At 45.8% G+C, this 14177-nt stretch overlaps 1 protein-coding gene across 1 annotated transcript; it reads right to left on the reverse strand.

The window, feature by feature from the left end:
- Positions 1-1614: 1614 nt before the first annotated feature.
- On the reverse strand, positions 1615-12658 carry LOC134053646 (NF-kappa-B inhibitor delta-like). The gene is made up of 7 exons (XM_062508759.1): positions 12599-12658; positions 10597-10743; positions 7368-7419; positions 6280-6446; positions 5830-5946; positions 2781-2945; positions 1615-2589 (listed from the first exon to the last, which is right to left on the reverse strand). The coding sequence occupies exons 1-7, from the start codon at positions 12641-12643 to the stop codon at positions 2518-2520; spliced, it is 765 nt and encodes a 254-aa protein (XP_062364743.1). The 5' UTR covers positions 12644-12658; the 3' UTR covers positions 1615-2517.
- Positions 12659-14177: the final 1519 nt, after the last annotated feature.

Raw genomic sequence — 14177 nt, forward strand, 5'->3', positions numbered from 1 at the left:
CAACAGGAGCAGCCTGTGGATTGTGGCTGCTTTCAGAGCAGGAAAGCTGAGCGGAGAGGGGAGGGAGGAATCCTGGGGCTGTCGTGGGCTCTTCCCACTGCAAACCTCATCCTTCAGCTCCCAGCTGCACCAGTGATGCTTCGGTGGAGCCGCATTCCTCCCCTACAAGGATATTTCCCCAATATTCTGGAGGTGGTGATGATTCCAGGCTCCCATTGACACTGCTTTGTATGAAACACCCAACAGATGGCATCTTAAAGAGAAAAGCCACTCTAGGAAAGAAAGCTCCTGTATTTTTTTTTTCACTCGCTGCCAAAGGACTTCAGTCACCTCACAGACATTTCTAGACGGCAAAAAGCTTTTTACATTTTCAGGTGCCACGCGCTGCTCACAGTTTGGCAGTCCTGCTGCTGGCAGGTTGCAGAAATTGATATTTTATCCCTCATTTTGTCTTGACTCACGGTACTAACTCAATGATTCAGTTCTCACTCCGTTCAGGCCTCGTTGTATCATCCTTCCAAGTGAGACAGCACAGGATTTTGCTGGCCTGTGCTCAGATACATGAAAATTTATGCAAACACATGCAAATACACGTCTGCTTCTGTGTCAGCAGGATTGCAGATACCTGTAGTGAGAGGCAACAGCGGAGAGGAGGGCTGGAAAATCGAGATCTCTGCATTTCTTGAGAGCTTTTGTTCGTGCCAGTTGTTCAAACACTCCAGTGCCTCAGGAAATCCCACAGAGGCAGCCAGTGGGTGCTCAAGGAAGCGGCTGCAGTGATTTAAGAGCTCTGCCCTTCATCCCTGTGCTCACCCTGCTGGAGAGCAGCACCAGTGCACACTGAGAACCCAGCAAAACGCAGCTCAGAGAGAGCCCTGGGGATGGGACAGCCTCGGCCAAAACACAGCCTTGCTGTGCCCCTGGGTCACAGAGTCAGTGACTGCACAGCAATTCACAGCTCGTTTCACAGAAACGCTGGAAAGAACCCGTCACACCCTGCCAGGCGGGGATGGGAGCAGCAGGCACTCACCCCTCACCCCCTGCCCAGCTGTGCACCGACCCACAGCGCTCTGCTGACCTCAAAGCTGATAGACACCCAAAGGATCTCTGTCCCACACGGTGAGGGCTCAGCTCCCCACCTGAGGGGCTTCCAGAGCCTCCCTGTGCCTCCAGAGCTGGGGACCTGGATTGGGTTGGGTCGGGTTGGGTTGGACTGGGTTGGATTGGATTGGATTGAGTTGGATTGGATTGGATTGGATGGGATTAGATTGGATTGGATTGGATGGGATGGGATTAGATTGGAATGGATGGGACTGGATGGGATTGGATTGGATTGGATTAGGTTGGATTGGGTTGGATTGGGTTGGGCTGCACTGGGTTGGATTGGATTGCATTGGGTTGGATTGGATTGGGTTGGACTGGATTGGATTGGACTGGATTGGGCTGGATTGGATTGGATTGGATTGGACTGGATTGGGCTGCACTGGGTTGCACAGGTTTGGGTTGGATTGGGTTGGGTTGGATTGGATTGGACTGGATTGGGTTGGGCTGGGTTGGATTGGATTGGATTGGATTGGGTTGGATTGGATTGGATGGGATTGGATTGGATTGGATTGGATTGGATTGGATTGGATTGGATTGGATTGGATTGGATTAGGTTGGGCTGCACTGGATTGGATTGGATTGGATTAGGTTGGATTGGGTTGGATTGGGTTGGGCTGCACTGGGTTGGATTGGATTGGATTGGATTGGATTGGATTGGACTGGATTGGGTTGCACTGGGTTGCACAGCATTGGGTTGGATTGGGTTGGGTTGGATTGGACTGGACTGGAATCTCCCCTCAGGAGCCACACAAACCTGCCCCGTGTCCTTGTTCTTACAGCACCTGCTTCTTTTCGTGGCCTGGCCGTGGGGAGCTGCTCCAGAGCTCCCGGAACGCTCAGAATGGGCCGTTCCAGCGTGCAGCACCTCCCGTGGGGCTCTTGGCTTTGGACGTCCATTCCCTTGGCCGAAATCCAGGCTGACTCAAGTTCTCCATCCAGGCTTTCCCTCCCCTCCGGATCCTGCATTCCCAGGGCAGCAGGGTCGCTGGTGAGTGCACATCACTGCAGCATTTCCTGCAGTCCCTCTGTGCGGGGGCTGTCTCAGAGCAGCATTTCTCAACCTTTTACAGCCAAACTCTCACCCCGTGCTCTGTCACCTCCTCTACCCAATCAAAGCTTGGCTGTGCTTCCAAATTATTTGGGATATTTACTTATTTATGTAGCAGCCATTTGGTTTGCTCACCTCCTTGCTGGAGGTTTATTCGCATTCTCTGTTACCCAAATTGAGCTTTTGACCATTTGAAAGCTCATCTTCTGCTGTCTGACGTGCTGCAGGTGGCCACAGGTGGAGAAACACTCTCACCCCACCCTGGTTTAAGCCTGGAGGAGCAGGAATGAGCTGCAGAACCACCCTCACAGTTTTTAGAGGAGGCAGAAGCCAAGGTTGAAGCCATTCCATAAATTGCAGTTAACTCAGGATCTGGCATTTCTGCGGCAGGAGTTGAGCACAGGTGTGACTTTCCCTTTCTTCAGCAAATGCCTGACCTGCCAAAAAATGTGGAATTTCAGGAAGCACCATCTGAGCCACCCAAAACACTCGCAATTATTTACATGCACATGCAACTAAATAAACACCTAAATACATCAGGAATATTTTTATACCTGCAAGCCTGAAACCCAGCCAGCCCTGGAGCACGCAGGTGCGTTAGGGGAGAGCAGCAGCGTGGATCCCATACCTGATCCCCAGCTTTTCCAGGAGGGGCCATGTGGATTGGCTGATCGTTGTCCAAATTCCGGATGCTCGGGTCTGCCCCGTGCTCCAGGAGCAGCTGGATGATTTCCTTCTGGTTCTTGTCACCAGGCAAAGCAGCTGCCATGTGCAGGGCTGTGTTGCCATGGGCCTAAAACAGGAGGAAAGGGGAAAAAAAAAAAATAAAAAATGAAAAACCCAAATAAACCCCCTGGTGAGCTGTGTCGCCTCCTCAGAATCATCCTCGACTTGGAGATGTGAAATGAGAGAAGAATTCTCGTGGGATTTGCCATCAGGAGGTGAGGGAGGATCTCTGCTCTGTTTTTCCCAGGCAGGTGGTTTGTGGATTCAGGTTTTTTTCATTGCTAGAGCATCACAGACTGGGGGGTTTTGATGTTTTGGATGTGGGTGATAAATATCCCTAAAGCAGGAAGATTCCCTGGTTGCTGAAATCTCCCTGAAATCATAGCCTCAAGAATGATTGCTCTGAAATCACCCCAAAAGTGCTCCGAAATCACCTCTAAAAATCATAGCTTAAAGTATGATTGCTTTGAAATCACCCCAAAAGTGCTCTGAAATCACCCCAAAATCACATCCTCATGTATGACTGCTCTGAAATCACCCCAAAACTGCTTTGAAATCACCCCTAAATCACATCCTCATGTATGACTGCTCTGAAATCACCCCAAAAGTGCTCTGAAATCACCCCTAAATCACATCCTCATGTATGACTGCTCTGAAATCACCCCAAAACTGCTTTGAAATCACAGCCTCAAGTACGACTGCTTTGAAATCACACCTAAAACTGCTCCGAAATCCCCCCTAAATCATCCTCTCATGGAAACAGAGACCTGGGGAGTTACTGGAAAAAGAGAAGGGCTGTAACAGGCATGGAAATATTTCACTTGGAAACGTTAAATTGGATTACAGAAACCAAACACATCACCCTGATGCCCACCACACAAAGCTCCACAGCACCAGACCCATTTGTGCTCCTTTTTCCAACACTTCCAAATGCCAGGAAGATGCAAATTCCCAAGGTCAAGCACGGATTGGCTCCAGTGCCAGGATTTGCACAGGAAGGACAGAGCTGGCTGTGAAGCCAGGCATGGATGGAGGGTGCTGCAGAAGCTCTGGTGCCACCAGACCGTGTAGAAATCTGTGCCCTGTCTGGTCAGGTATGACTGGTAACGGCTGTAAATGAGAAAAACCTGATAAACAAATGCTCAAAGCGAGGTATTTTTAGTCTACAAGAGTCTCATTGAGGCAGCTGCTTGTTTTTTTTTTTTTGCCTTTTTTTTTTTTTTTTTTTTTTGTTTTGTTTTTTTTCTCAGAAACAATCATGGGTTTGTCATGACGTTGGGATGGTTGGGCACAAATTGCAGCCTGTGTTCGTATTCCATTTGTTAAAATGTTAAATGAAAAATGTGATTTTTCAGGTCCTGTTAGCCACTGAGATGTATCAGGAAGAACTGAAGCAGGAAATAAAATGGCAGAATTTTAATGTTTTTTCTCAGACAAGGCATGTTTTACAAGCCCTGAACAAGCAGATCCTTGTCAAGTTTATTATCCCAGAAAGTCAAGGGATGGTTGCAAGCTCTTTACAGGATTTCTTGTTAAAATGGAAAGATCTGCAATTGAGAGCTTCCAAATCCAGGCATGGGCTAAGATAATGAGGCAATCTGACAAGGCCTGACCCCGAAGGCTCAGGTTGGTTTTAATAGGTCTTATTTGAGACAAAGTGGGCTCCAGGAATCCTCCAGATGAAAAAAACACCTCCAAGGATTCAGTATTTTTCTCATTGTGAGAATGTCATGGAAACAGATTTGGATTGAGACGAGCACAAGCAGTGGGTGAGCCAGGGAAACCTAACCATGGCTGTCTCCTTGTCTTCTTCATGCTTTGAAGAGCTAAAAAAGCCAGGATTTCTCCCTGCCCCAGACAGCTCAGACTGAAGACTCCAAGTGATGCTATCACAGGAGGAAGCTCTCCCAGGACTGTGGTCAAGAGACAACAGAGACTGCCATGGACAGGCTCTCACCTGCCTGAAGGGTCTTTAAAGATACAGAAAGAATGCAGTGAAAAGTTCTTCACTGGGCAGAAAGCACCAGCTCGGCGCCATTGCCCACGTACATAACCCAAAACATGTTTTCTGCAGTCCAACAGAAACCTGGAGGGGTAAAAAAAAAAAAAAAAAAAAAGAAAAAAGTGAAGCTGTCCTTTGTCTGCCTCGCTGAGCAATGGAGTGGACAGAGAAATTCAGTTCCTTCCTGAGGGACGCAAGCAAGGCTGAGAGTGCAGATGCTGAAATAAAAACCAGGGACCCTCAGCAGCGTCCCCCTCCTCAAAGGGGGAGGACAGAGCACCCAGAACCAGCCCCTTAGCCCTGCTGAGAGGGGCAGCCTGTCCAGAGCCAAAGCTCTGGCTGCTGGGACCCTGCTGGCCCAGCTGGGGCTCCCAGGAATGTCAGGAGTTTCCTTTGGGAGGAGGAAGGGTGGAGCTGCTGCCTGTGCGAGGTGATCCCTGCTCCAGAGGTGAGGTGTGGGGCAGGTTTCCAGCTTGCTTTACCTAACCTAGGGATGGCTGTGCCAGCAAATCTCCAAATAATGTTTGAGGCAGGAAGAATCCCTTGACAGAAACAGGAACTTTGTCCTTCCTCTGGTGCCACATCTGACAGCAGAGATGAATCGATAGCTGGCTGCCCTGCAGTGCCACCTCTCAGTGTCATGCTGCTGTCAAACCTTGCATCACTGCAGGGCTGTTTTCTCAATCCTCAGCCTAATCTAAAGTTCATGTTCCTCCTCAAGCAACCGCTTCCCATGTTCTTCCTCCTCCCTGCTTATCTCCTTCTCATCCTGACATCTCCTGATGGAAGAGGGCCCTGCTTTATAGGACAGAGTTCAAGCCAGCTGTTGCTTTCCTGGTGAATTTTCTGTTTACTGGAAAATGCAGTTTGGGGTTGAAAAGAAGTTCAGATTTGCAACTTTTGCCCCTTTTCCTCTGTAAAAAAAATTTCTGTTGTTGACAAAAATTACCTTGTTGTTGACAAAATCCTCGGACTTGAAAGCGTTCAGCTCCAGGAAGTACCTGAGCAGGGAGATGTTCCCATCCTGGACTGCGTAATGAAGAACTGTCTTGTTGCTTTTCACATCCTATTTAAAAACAGAGGAAAAGAGTGTTAAAAACCCCCATCCAGATAAGAACTGTTCCGTGGAACAAGCTGGGGATATCCCATAAACCCATCAGAGGAAACCCAGGCCAGCTCTGCAGCTGACGGGAGCATCTCGCTCCCTGCAGTGACCCTCTGAGTGCCCAGTGTCTGCTCCAGCAACTCCAAAAGCAGCACCTAACCCTGCCAGCAGTCCTTTGGGAGAACAGGCTTGGCCCCTGTGCCAGCAGCTCGTTCCTTCCCCAATTCTGTGTTCTGAGCACCAAGCGGGGGAGAATTCCCAGACAAAGCCAGGGATAACCCAGCCCATCCTCACCCGGCTGTAGATGGAGGCTCCGGTCTGCACCAGGAGGTGGATGCAGGATTCCAGCTCCCTGCTCTGCTGCTGGAGCTCCCTGTGCTGCTCCTCTGTCAGTGCTTGACTGCCCTGATCCCTCAGCAGGCTGTTGTGGGCCAGGACAGCGCAGTGGAGAGGGGTATGGCCTGGAAAAGGAGTATGGGATGGAGGTGAGGGCAGTGCCAGGAAAATACTGATGTGCAGAGAGGGGGCAGGGCTGGCACAGAGAGCATTCATCCAATCCATTCAATCATTCATTCAATAATTTATACAATCATCTATTCAATCATCCATTCAATCATTCATTCAATAATCTATGCAATCATTTATTCAATCATTTATACAATCCATTCAATCATTCATTCAATAATTTATACAATCATCTATTCAATCATTCATCCAATCCATTCAATCATTCATTCAATCATTCATTCAATAATCTATGCAATCATTTATTCAATCATTAATTCAATCATTCATTCAATAATGTATACAACCATTTATTCATTTATTCAATCATTAATTCAATCATTCATTCAATAATTTATGCAATCATCTATTCAATCATTGCTTCAATAATCTATACAACCATTTGTTCAATCATTAATTCAATAATTCATTCAATAATTTATACAATCATTCATTCAATCATTAATTCGATCAGTCATTCAATAATCTATACAATCATTTATTCAATCATTCATTCAATAATATATACAATCATTTATCCAATCATTTACTCAATCATTTATCCAATCATTCATTCAATCATTTATTCAATCTGTGCAGGTGTTGTTGAGGCACGAGCCCTTCTCAGGTTTCTTCTCTGGCTCCATGCACATTTTTTTGGGGCATTCCAGCATGTTTTTAGTTCCAACTGAATCCCCCCCCAAGCCATCAGCACCTTTGAATTTTGTGGCATTTGAGTGCACAGTCACAACTCTCTCTCCCCAGAGGCATTTTCTGAGCCTGCTCTGGCCTCCCAGCACACCCCCAAAACCAAGGAGCATCAATGCAATGAAATACCCAACACAGGTTTTCACACCACTTGTGCAAAAGGTTCTTACCTTCAAAATCCTTCATTTCCAAATCCAGAGGGAAACCCAGTGACAGGATAACCTGGAGGCAACAGAGAAATGCAGAATTGTAGCACAGCAGAACACTGTGCAAGCCAAAATCAGCCAAAACTAACAAAATGCAAAATCAAACAACACCAGATAATGATAATTTAACTACAGACGAAGCCATGATTTGACACTAGATTCCAGTGCTGTGAATGTTCCCAACGGGGACATTCAAGGTGATCACATTCCCTGATTCCCTAATTCCCACCTAATTATCCTTTTAGGTTGTCAGTTCACAACAGCAAAACTCAGTCACTGCCCCCAGCTCAGGAGTGCCAGACTCATCTTCACCTTGGATTAGGCAAAGACACCGAAACACCAGTACATGTTTATTCTGAGTGATCCTTGACAAGGACAAATGAAAATCTCTTCTTGACAGAACTTTGTGGCCTAAAAGTTTGCCAACATTGACAGTTCTCAGGCTGGATTTATTTACTTTTTGTTTTCAGTGTGCAGCAGGGTGTTAATTTAAACCCTCTGTTTGTGGCAACCGCGGTACAGAAACACCAGGAATTGTGATCTGGAGATGAGAATTTCTGGGATTTAGCAGAGAATCAAAACTTGAAAACTCTTTATTGTAAGAAAATTAGAGATTTAACACGATGGAGTTAAGTAGCTCCTTGTCTATATTATTACAGAGAATTTATTTATTTCTTTTGGTTGTATGAAGCAAGTTGTTCACATTAATGGCTGAGAATTTTTGCAGTGACTCATCTGTGTCAAGTCAGATGAGGCTCAGGACAGAATCCTCCCACTGAAAGATCACCCAGAACGGTTGGGGCTTGACTTATCTCCTTCTAACAAAAATAAAATATATACAGATCAAATATTGACAGCTAGCTCTGAAGTGTTTATTAGAGATTAGATAGTTAATCCATTAGAAAAAGAAAAAAACAAAAACCCAACTAATAAAATAAACAAACAGACCATAAAACCTTTCATGGCACTGACCCCATCCAGGAAGGAGTCTCTGCCTGTTTTCCCTTTTTGTATCGAGGCAAAAAAACCAAACCAAACCAAACCAAAACAAAACAAAAAAAAAAACAAACAAAGGAACCCTGCAATCCAAACCAGCACAAGGCACTCTGTGAGGCTTTGTTGGCATCATCTGGGTGCAAACCCTTTTTCCTGCTGAAGGAAGCACCTGTTTTCCAGAGAACTGCCTGTGTTACACATTAACTGCCCGCCCAGGGCACGTGTGGGCACAGCTAACGAATGCTGGACGTGGTGCCAGCACCTCGGGCACCCCCTGGCACCTCACCTGTGGGAGTGACACTGGGCAGGATGGTGGGGATGGATGGAGACGAGAGATCTCTGAAGGCAGCTCTTGGGATTTGTGGTTTATTGCAAAGGTGAAAGGGTCCTGCTTGGGAGCTGCAGCTGCAGCTTGGAGCAGGCAGCAGAGAGCAGGAGAGCAAGAGGGAGAGTAGGAGCAAAGAGAAGGGTAAGAGCAGGAGAGAGTAAGAGAGAGAGAGAGAAAGAGAGAGAGAGAAAGAGAGAGAGAGAGTAAGAGAGAGAGAGAAAGAGAGAGAGAGAAAGAGAGAGAGAAAGAGAGAGAGAGAGAAAGAGAGAGAGAAAGAGAGAGAGATATAAGAGAGAGAGAGAAAGAGAGAGGGAGATAAGAGAGAGAAAGAGAGAGAGAGAGAGAGAGAGAGAAAGAGAGAGAGAGAGTAAGAGAGAGAAGAAGAGAGAGAGGAAGAGAGGAAGAGAAAGAGAGCAAGAGAGAGCAAGAGAGAGCAAGAGAGAGTAAGAGAGAGTAAGAAAGAGAGAGAAAGAGAGTAAGAGAGAGAAAGAGAGTAAGAGAGAGAAAGAGAGAGTAAGAAAGAGTAAGAGAGAGTAAAAGTAAGAGAGAGTAAGAAAGAGAGAGCAAGAGAAAGAGCAAGAGAGAAAGAGAAAAAGAAAGAGCAAGAGAAAGAGTAAGAGAAAACAAGAGTAAGTGTAAGAGCAATAGTAAAAGGAAGAGTAAGAGAGTGAAGCTCCCATCACAATACAATAAATCTTCTGTGCTGAATATTCTAATTTTCACTGACCAATCTAATACAAGATACAAATCCTACAGCATTTACACACAGCCTATAAGAATCATTACATTGCCACGCTGTGTTACGTTTTAAACCCTAAAAACTCCTCTGTGGACCCTTCTGCCAGGCTGGCAGGGTCTGCTCTGACCCTGGAGCTGTGTGCAGGCACAGGGAATTGTTCACTCCAGAGGGGATCACTCCCAGCTGCCCACGCTGTTGTTTTCAGCTGTTCAGTAACTCAGGTTTGGTATCTCAAAGATTGCTTTCATTTCAGTCTCACTTAGAGTTTCCATATTCTCAAACTTTTGCCAGGCAATCATATTTTTAAGGTTTTCCTGTTTCATCTTCCCCAACACATCCCTGTCCCCTGCCATCAGGGAACTCAGCAGAGCCACCAGACTCTGCCTGTGCTCAGCCCTGACATGGCTCAAGACAGAGAGGTTTTTTTATTAATTTTATTTTCTGGTCAATAGTGAAGCATTTAAAGACTCACAGGGTGCTAATCCCTGCTGTGGAATCCCTTCCCAAAATTCTCACAGGGCCTGTTTTAAGATGTTAATTTGCTGCTCAGGGCTGGCACAGAGCTTTTGTGTCTGCAGAGAAATCCCTGAAGCAGCAGGGAAGCCAAGATTTGCTCAGCTAAGTCAGGTTTTGAAGGAAAAAATCTGAAAAATGTGCCTCACTCTGAAGGCTGCGCCTGGGCTGTCCCTGCCCTCAGGGTCACATCTCATCTCTCTTCTTCTGGCTTGAGTCTGGACACAACTTTTTGCTCCTGTGTGGATGACAGTGACCTCAAGGAGGGGTTCCACCCTGGTTTTGGAGCTCCCTCTCCTCACACCCCATGGCTGGGGAACGCCTCCAATGTTGAACCACGCTGGGGACTGCCACCAGTGCGTTTACAGCCGTGATCTGCAGAAATAATTTATTTCACCCCACAGAGACACTAAAGAATTTTCCTCTGCAACAGCAGGCTGCAAGTACAGCCCTAAAACAGGAATAAAACCCACCCTGGGAATTCAATTCCTGCCACGAGGAGCCTTTTCCCAGTCTCCACCTCTCGCTGAGATCTTGCCTTTATTTAAGGACACCAACATCAACCCTTTATTGTGATTTTACACCACCAGCAATTAAAACCATAAAACTTCTCCCACCTGGAGGACCTGGGCGTAGCCATATGTTGCAGCAAGGTGTAAAGCTGTCTGCCCTTTGTTGTCCACAGCGTTGACATCTGCTCCTGCCTGGATCAGGTCGTGGACAATTGCTGCCTGCCTGGCAGTGACAGCCACCAGCAGGGGAGTCTGCAACAGCAGCACACAGAGCTGTGAGAGGTAGCTCAGACAAATTCCAGACTGGCCCTGATGCCTTGGAGTGGCTGCCTGGAACAGGCAGAGGCTAAAGAGAATTTTAGACAGAAGAGGCTAAATGAGATTAAGAGACTAAAAGGGGATGAAGAGGATAAAATTGGATGAAGAGAATAAAATTTGATGAAGAGAATAAAAGTGGATGAACAGAATAAAAGTGGATGAAGAGAATAAAATTGGATGAAGAGAATAAAATTTGATGAAGAGAATAAAAGTGGATGAAGAGAAAATTATAAGTATGCATTGTATTATTGGCTTTTTGCAAGTATTAATATGGATGTTATATGTATAATATTAAAATAGCTTTGCTGTGTGGATATAGTTTTTATTTTCTGCTACTAGCAAAAGTTAGGAAGAGTTAATAGTTGATGTTATGCTTGAACTGCCTGCTTGGTTAACATAACTCCCAGTAAACAAATAATGAGGACCCTGCTGCTGACGTGCCAATTATCAACACTCAGTTATCAATTATCAACACTCACCCTCTGTGGAAAGGAGGAGCCAAAGCCCAAATTAAAGTTAATAAGGAAAATGTATTAAAGCCACAACCCAGAAACACACATGCTCTCAAAAGGTGAACCCAAAGAGTGGCCATGCCAAAGAGTTCTTGGAAAATGTAAACTAATTTATGGAAAAGTTTGAAAAGGTATAAATGTCTGTGGATATGCAACAGGCTAGAGTGATGCAAAAGGTATTTAAGAAATGTCTCCAAAGTAGCAAATGTGCTCTCAGCTAATTGCCAAACACCCGGCCCTATTAACCCTTTGCTTTATTTCTGTCTCCTATTGTCTTTTTATTAAACCTTTTAAATTTTACCAGGAGAGGCAATTCAGCTTTTCACAGAGAATAAAAAGAGAATAAATAAAAGAGAATAAAATATTAAAGGCTTTCAATAGCTACACCTTGGGCAGTCAAAAGCCTCCCAGAGGCTACACCTCAGATGGATGATGGTCACAAGTTTTTCAGATATAATTTGGTCCATTTACATATCAGGGGGTTAATCCTCTAATTACAGCTTCAGGTAATGAAGTAATTTACCCCCAGTTTGCTCCAATCCCAACTCACTTTTGTTTATACTTTTCAGGGCCTGAGACAGTGAGACGTCCTTGAGTTCCAGGCCTAGAGAGAAATTGTTTTGTCTGAATAAAATGGGAGAACAGGAGCTGACAGGAGATCCAGAGCTATGGAGCTTTAGAGTTATACACTAAAGAATTTCAGGATTATAACTACATGAAAAATAGAAAAGCTGAAATCCTCAGGCTGCTGGTGTAAAACAAGGAATGGGGAAAGGGCTGGCTGAAATCCCAAGGGTTGTGGTGCTGGGGATGAGCACAGCTCACAGGATGGTTTGGAATCCTGCATGGCACCGTGAGATGGGGACATTTCCCAGCTCTTGCTGGACTCCCTCTGGTGCTCTTCAGCCCTTCATCTGGATGGCAACCCAAACCCAGCATTTTTTAAACCCCGATTGCATCAGGTACAGAACAAGTCAGTTGGCCATAAAACCTCCAGCCCTGGAGACTGATGCCAGCACACAAATATTTTGCTGGACCACGTCACTCCATGAATCACAGGCTGAAAAAAGAATGGGCTCATTCTCATCCCACCTAATTTATGTCCATGCCACTAAATTTTACAATCCTGCCCTCAAACGAGGCGTATCAACGCCAAGCCTTCCTCGCAGGAACCGAGGGGCAGAGCTGGATTTTTTAGGATCTCTCTCTGCCAGTCACCCCAAGCCTGTTCCCATCCCAAACCCTGCTGTCTGCAGGACAAAGTGGCCCCTTTTTACCTTTCCTCTGTGCTCCTTGGCATCGAGTCTCCTCAGGGCTCTCATGCGCTCTGCAGCTGCCAGCGTGTGTGCCCTCAGACCTTTAGCTGCATAAATATGCAGAATTCTAAGACAGTAAATAAAGACACCCATCACTGATGGACCATGGACCTCGCTGGGAACAATCAGTTTCACAGGGTAGCACCGCCACTTTTTGGGGTTTTACACCCAGAGCTCCACAAATCTGTGCCATGAGCCCCCAAAATCTCCCATTCCCATGGGAAGGGCTCCCTACCTCCAACAGCTGCAGTGTCCAGGAGCCCTCAGCACTCCTGAGCTGCTCCTTCCCCTTTCAGCACCTTCTTTCAGCTGAGATTCGCCACTGGGAGGTGGCAAAGTCCTCCACAGTTCCCAGTTTGGGGAATTGTGTTTATAAATCACTTTTTGGGGTGATAACGGCCCTGGGTGTGCTGGTGAAACCTCACCGTGGGGGTAACGACCACTGGTTAATTACAAACTATACGTAATTATATTACAAATATATCGACCAGTTAAACTCCCTGATGGATCTATTTGTAATATATCAACCTGTTAAACTCCAATTTCTATCACAACTCCTGGTCAGAGGGACACACTCCTTCTATTTTGCCCAAGACAAAGAGTTGTCACAGCCCATGGGAGTGGCTGGTGGCCCTTGGTGATGGGGAAAACTCTTCTCTGCTTCAGCTTTGGTCACCTGGCTCTGGTTGGAGCCACTTCCATCCCCCCAGGTCCTGCTTGAAGGAAATGCCAACCCCCTAAAACAGGAGAGCACCCCATTCACAGTCACACCAAGCCCTGGCTTCATTCTGCTCCACACAGAAATATTTGATGCTTTTCAGGCAGGAGGTGCTGGGCAGTTGTTTCTCTCCTCGGGTAGTTTTGTACCCTAGAGCCACCCCTTGCAATTTCAGGAAGTGGAAATACAATTTACTGGCTAATCTGATTTTCAGTCAAGCTCAGCATGAGCCGTGGCTGCACACCCACACATCCCCAAGGGTGCCAGGAGAGGATCACAGTGATTGAAGATGAACTGCAGGAGCAAGGACTGCTGCAGGAAATGCCTTCAGGCCACAGCTGGATTATGGAATTCCTTCTTAGTCTGCTTAATGTGTAAAATTAGCACAAAATCTGACAGCTAATCTCTGGTTCTAGCCTGTACATATATCACTGAACTAACTGATTTCTCAACCAATGCTTGTGGATAGGAAATAAAACACTCTAGGCATAGCAATGTTACTGTAGATCTTTATTGGAAAAAAAAAAAAAAAAGATTTTGTCTTTTTTTTCTAACCAGAACAACCCAGAAAGAAATGATGAAACAGTTTCATCTTTATGTTCACACACAGAATTTACATACATTGGATTGAAAGGAATTGAAAAGCAATCAGAGCAACCACAGGCCTGATTCACAACTGCTTTATCCCAGCTTTGCCTAGGGAATATCTCTGAACTTTATAAAACTGGAGGAAGCAGTGGTGAATTAAGCTCCTTTGAATTAATTTCTTTGCTGGGTTTTTCTGCAAGTATAAGCCACTAATTTCAATGCAAACCTCAGCTA

Source organism: Cinclus cinclus, chromosome 25 (genome assembly GCF_963662255.1).
Source record: "Cinclus cinclus chromosome 25, bCinCin1.1, whole genome shotgun sequence".
Taxonomy (NCBI): Eukaryota; Metazoa; Chordata; class Aves; order Passeriformes; family Cinclidae; genus Cinclus; species Cinclus cinclus.

Excerpts from the sequence above, each read along its gene's own strand:
- LOC134053646 (XM_062508759.1), bottom strand. The coding sequence starts at position 12,643 with ATGAGAGCCCTGAGGAGACTCGATGCCAAGGAGCACAGAGGAAAG. Across the intron at positions 6,447-7,367 it reads GGAAATGAAGGATTTTGAAG|GCCATACCCCTCTCCACTGC; the intron begins GTAAGAACCTTT and ends CTCCTTTTCCAG. Across the intron at positions 2,590-2,780 it reads CTGGAAAAGCTGGGGATCAG|GTCAGGCATTTGCTGAAGAA; the intron begins GTATGGGATCCA and ends ATTTTTTGGCAG.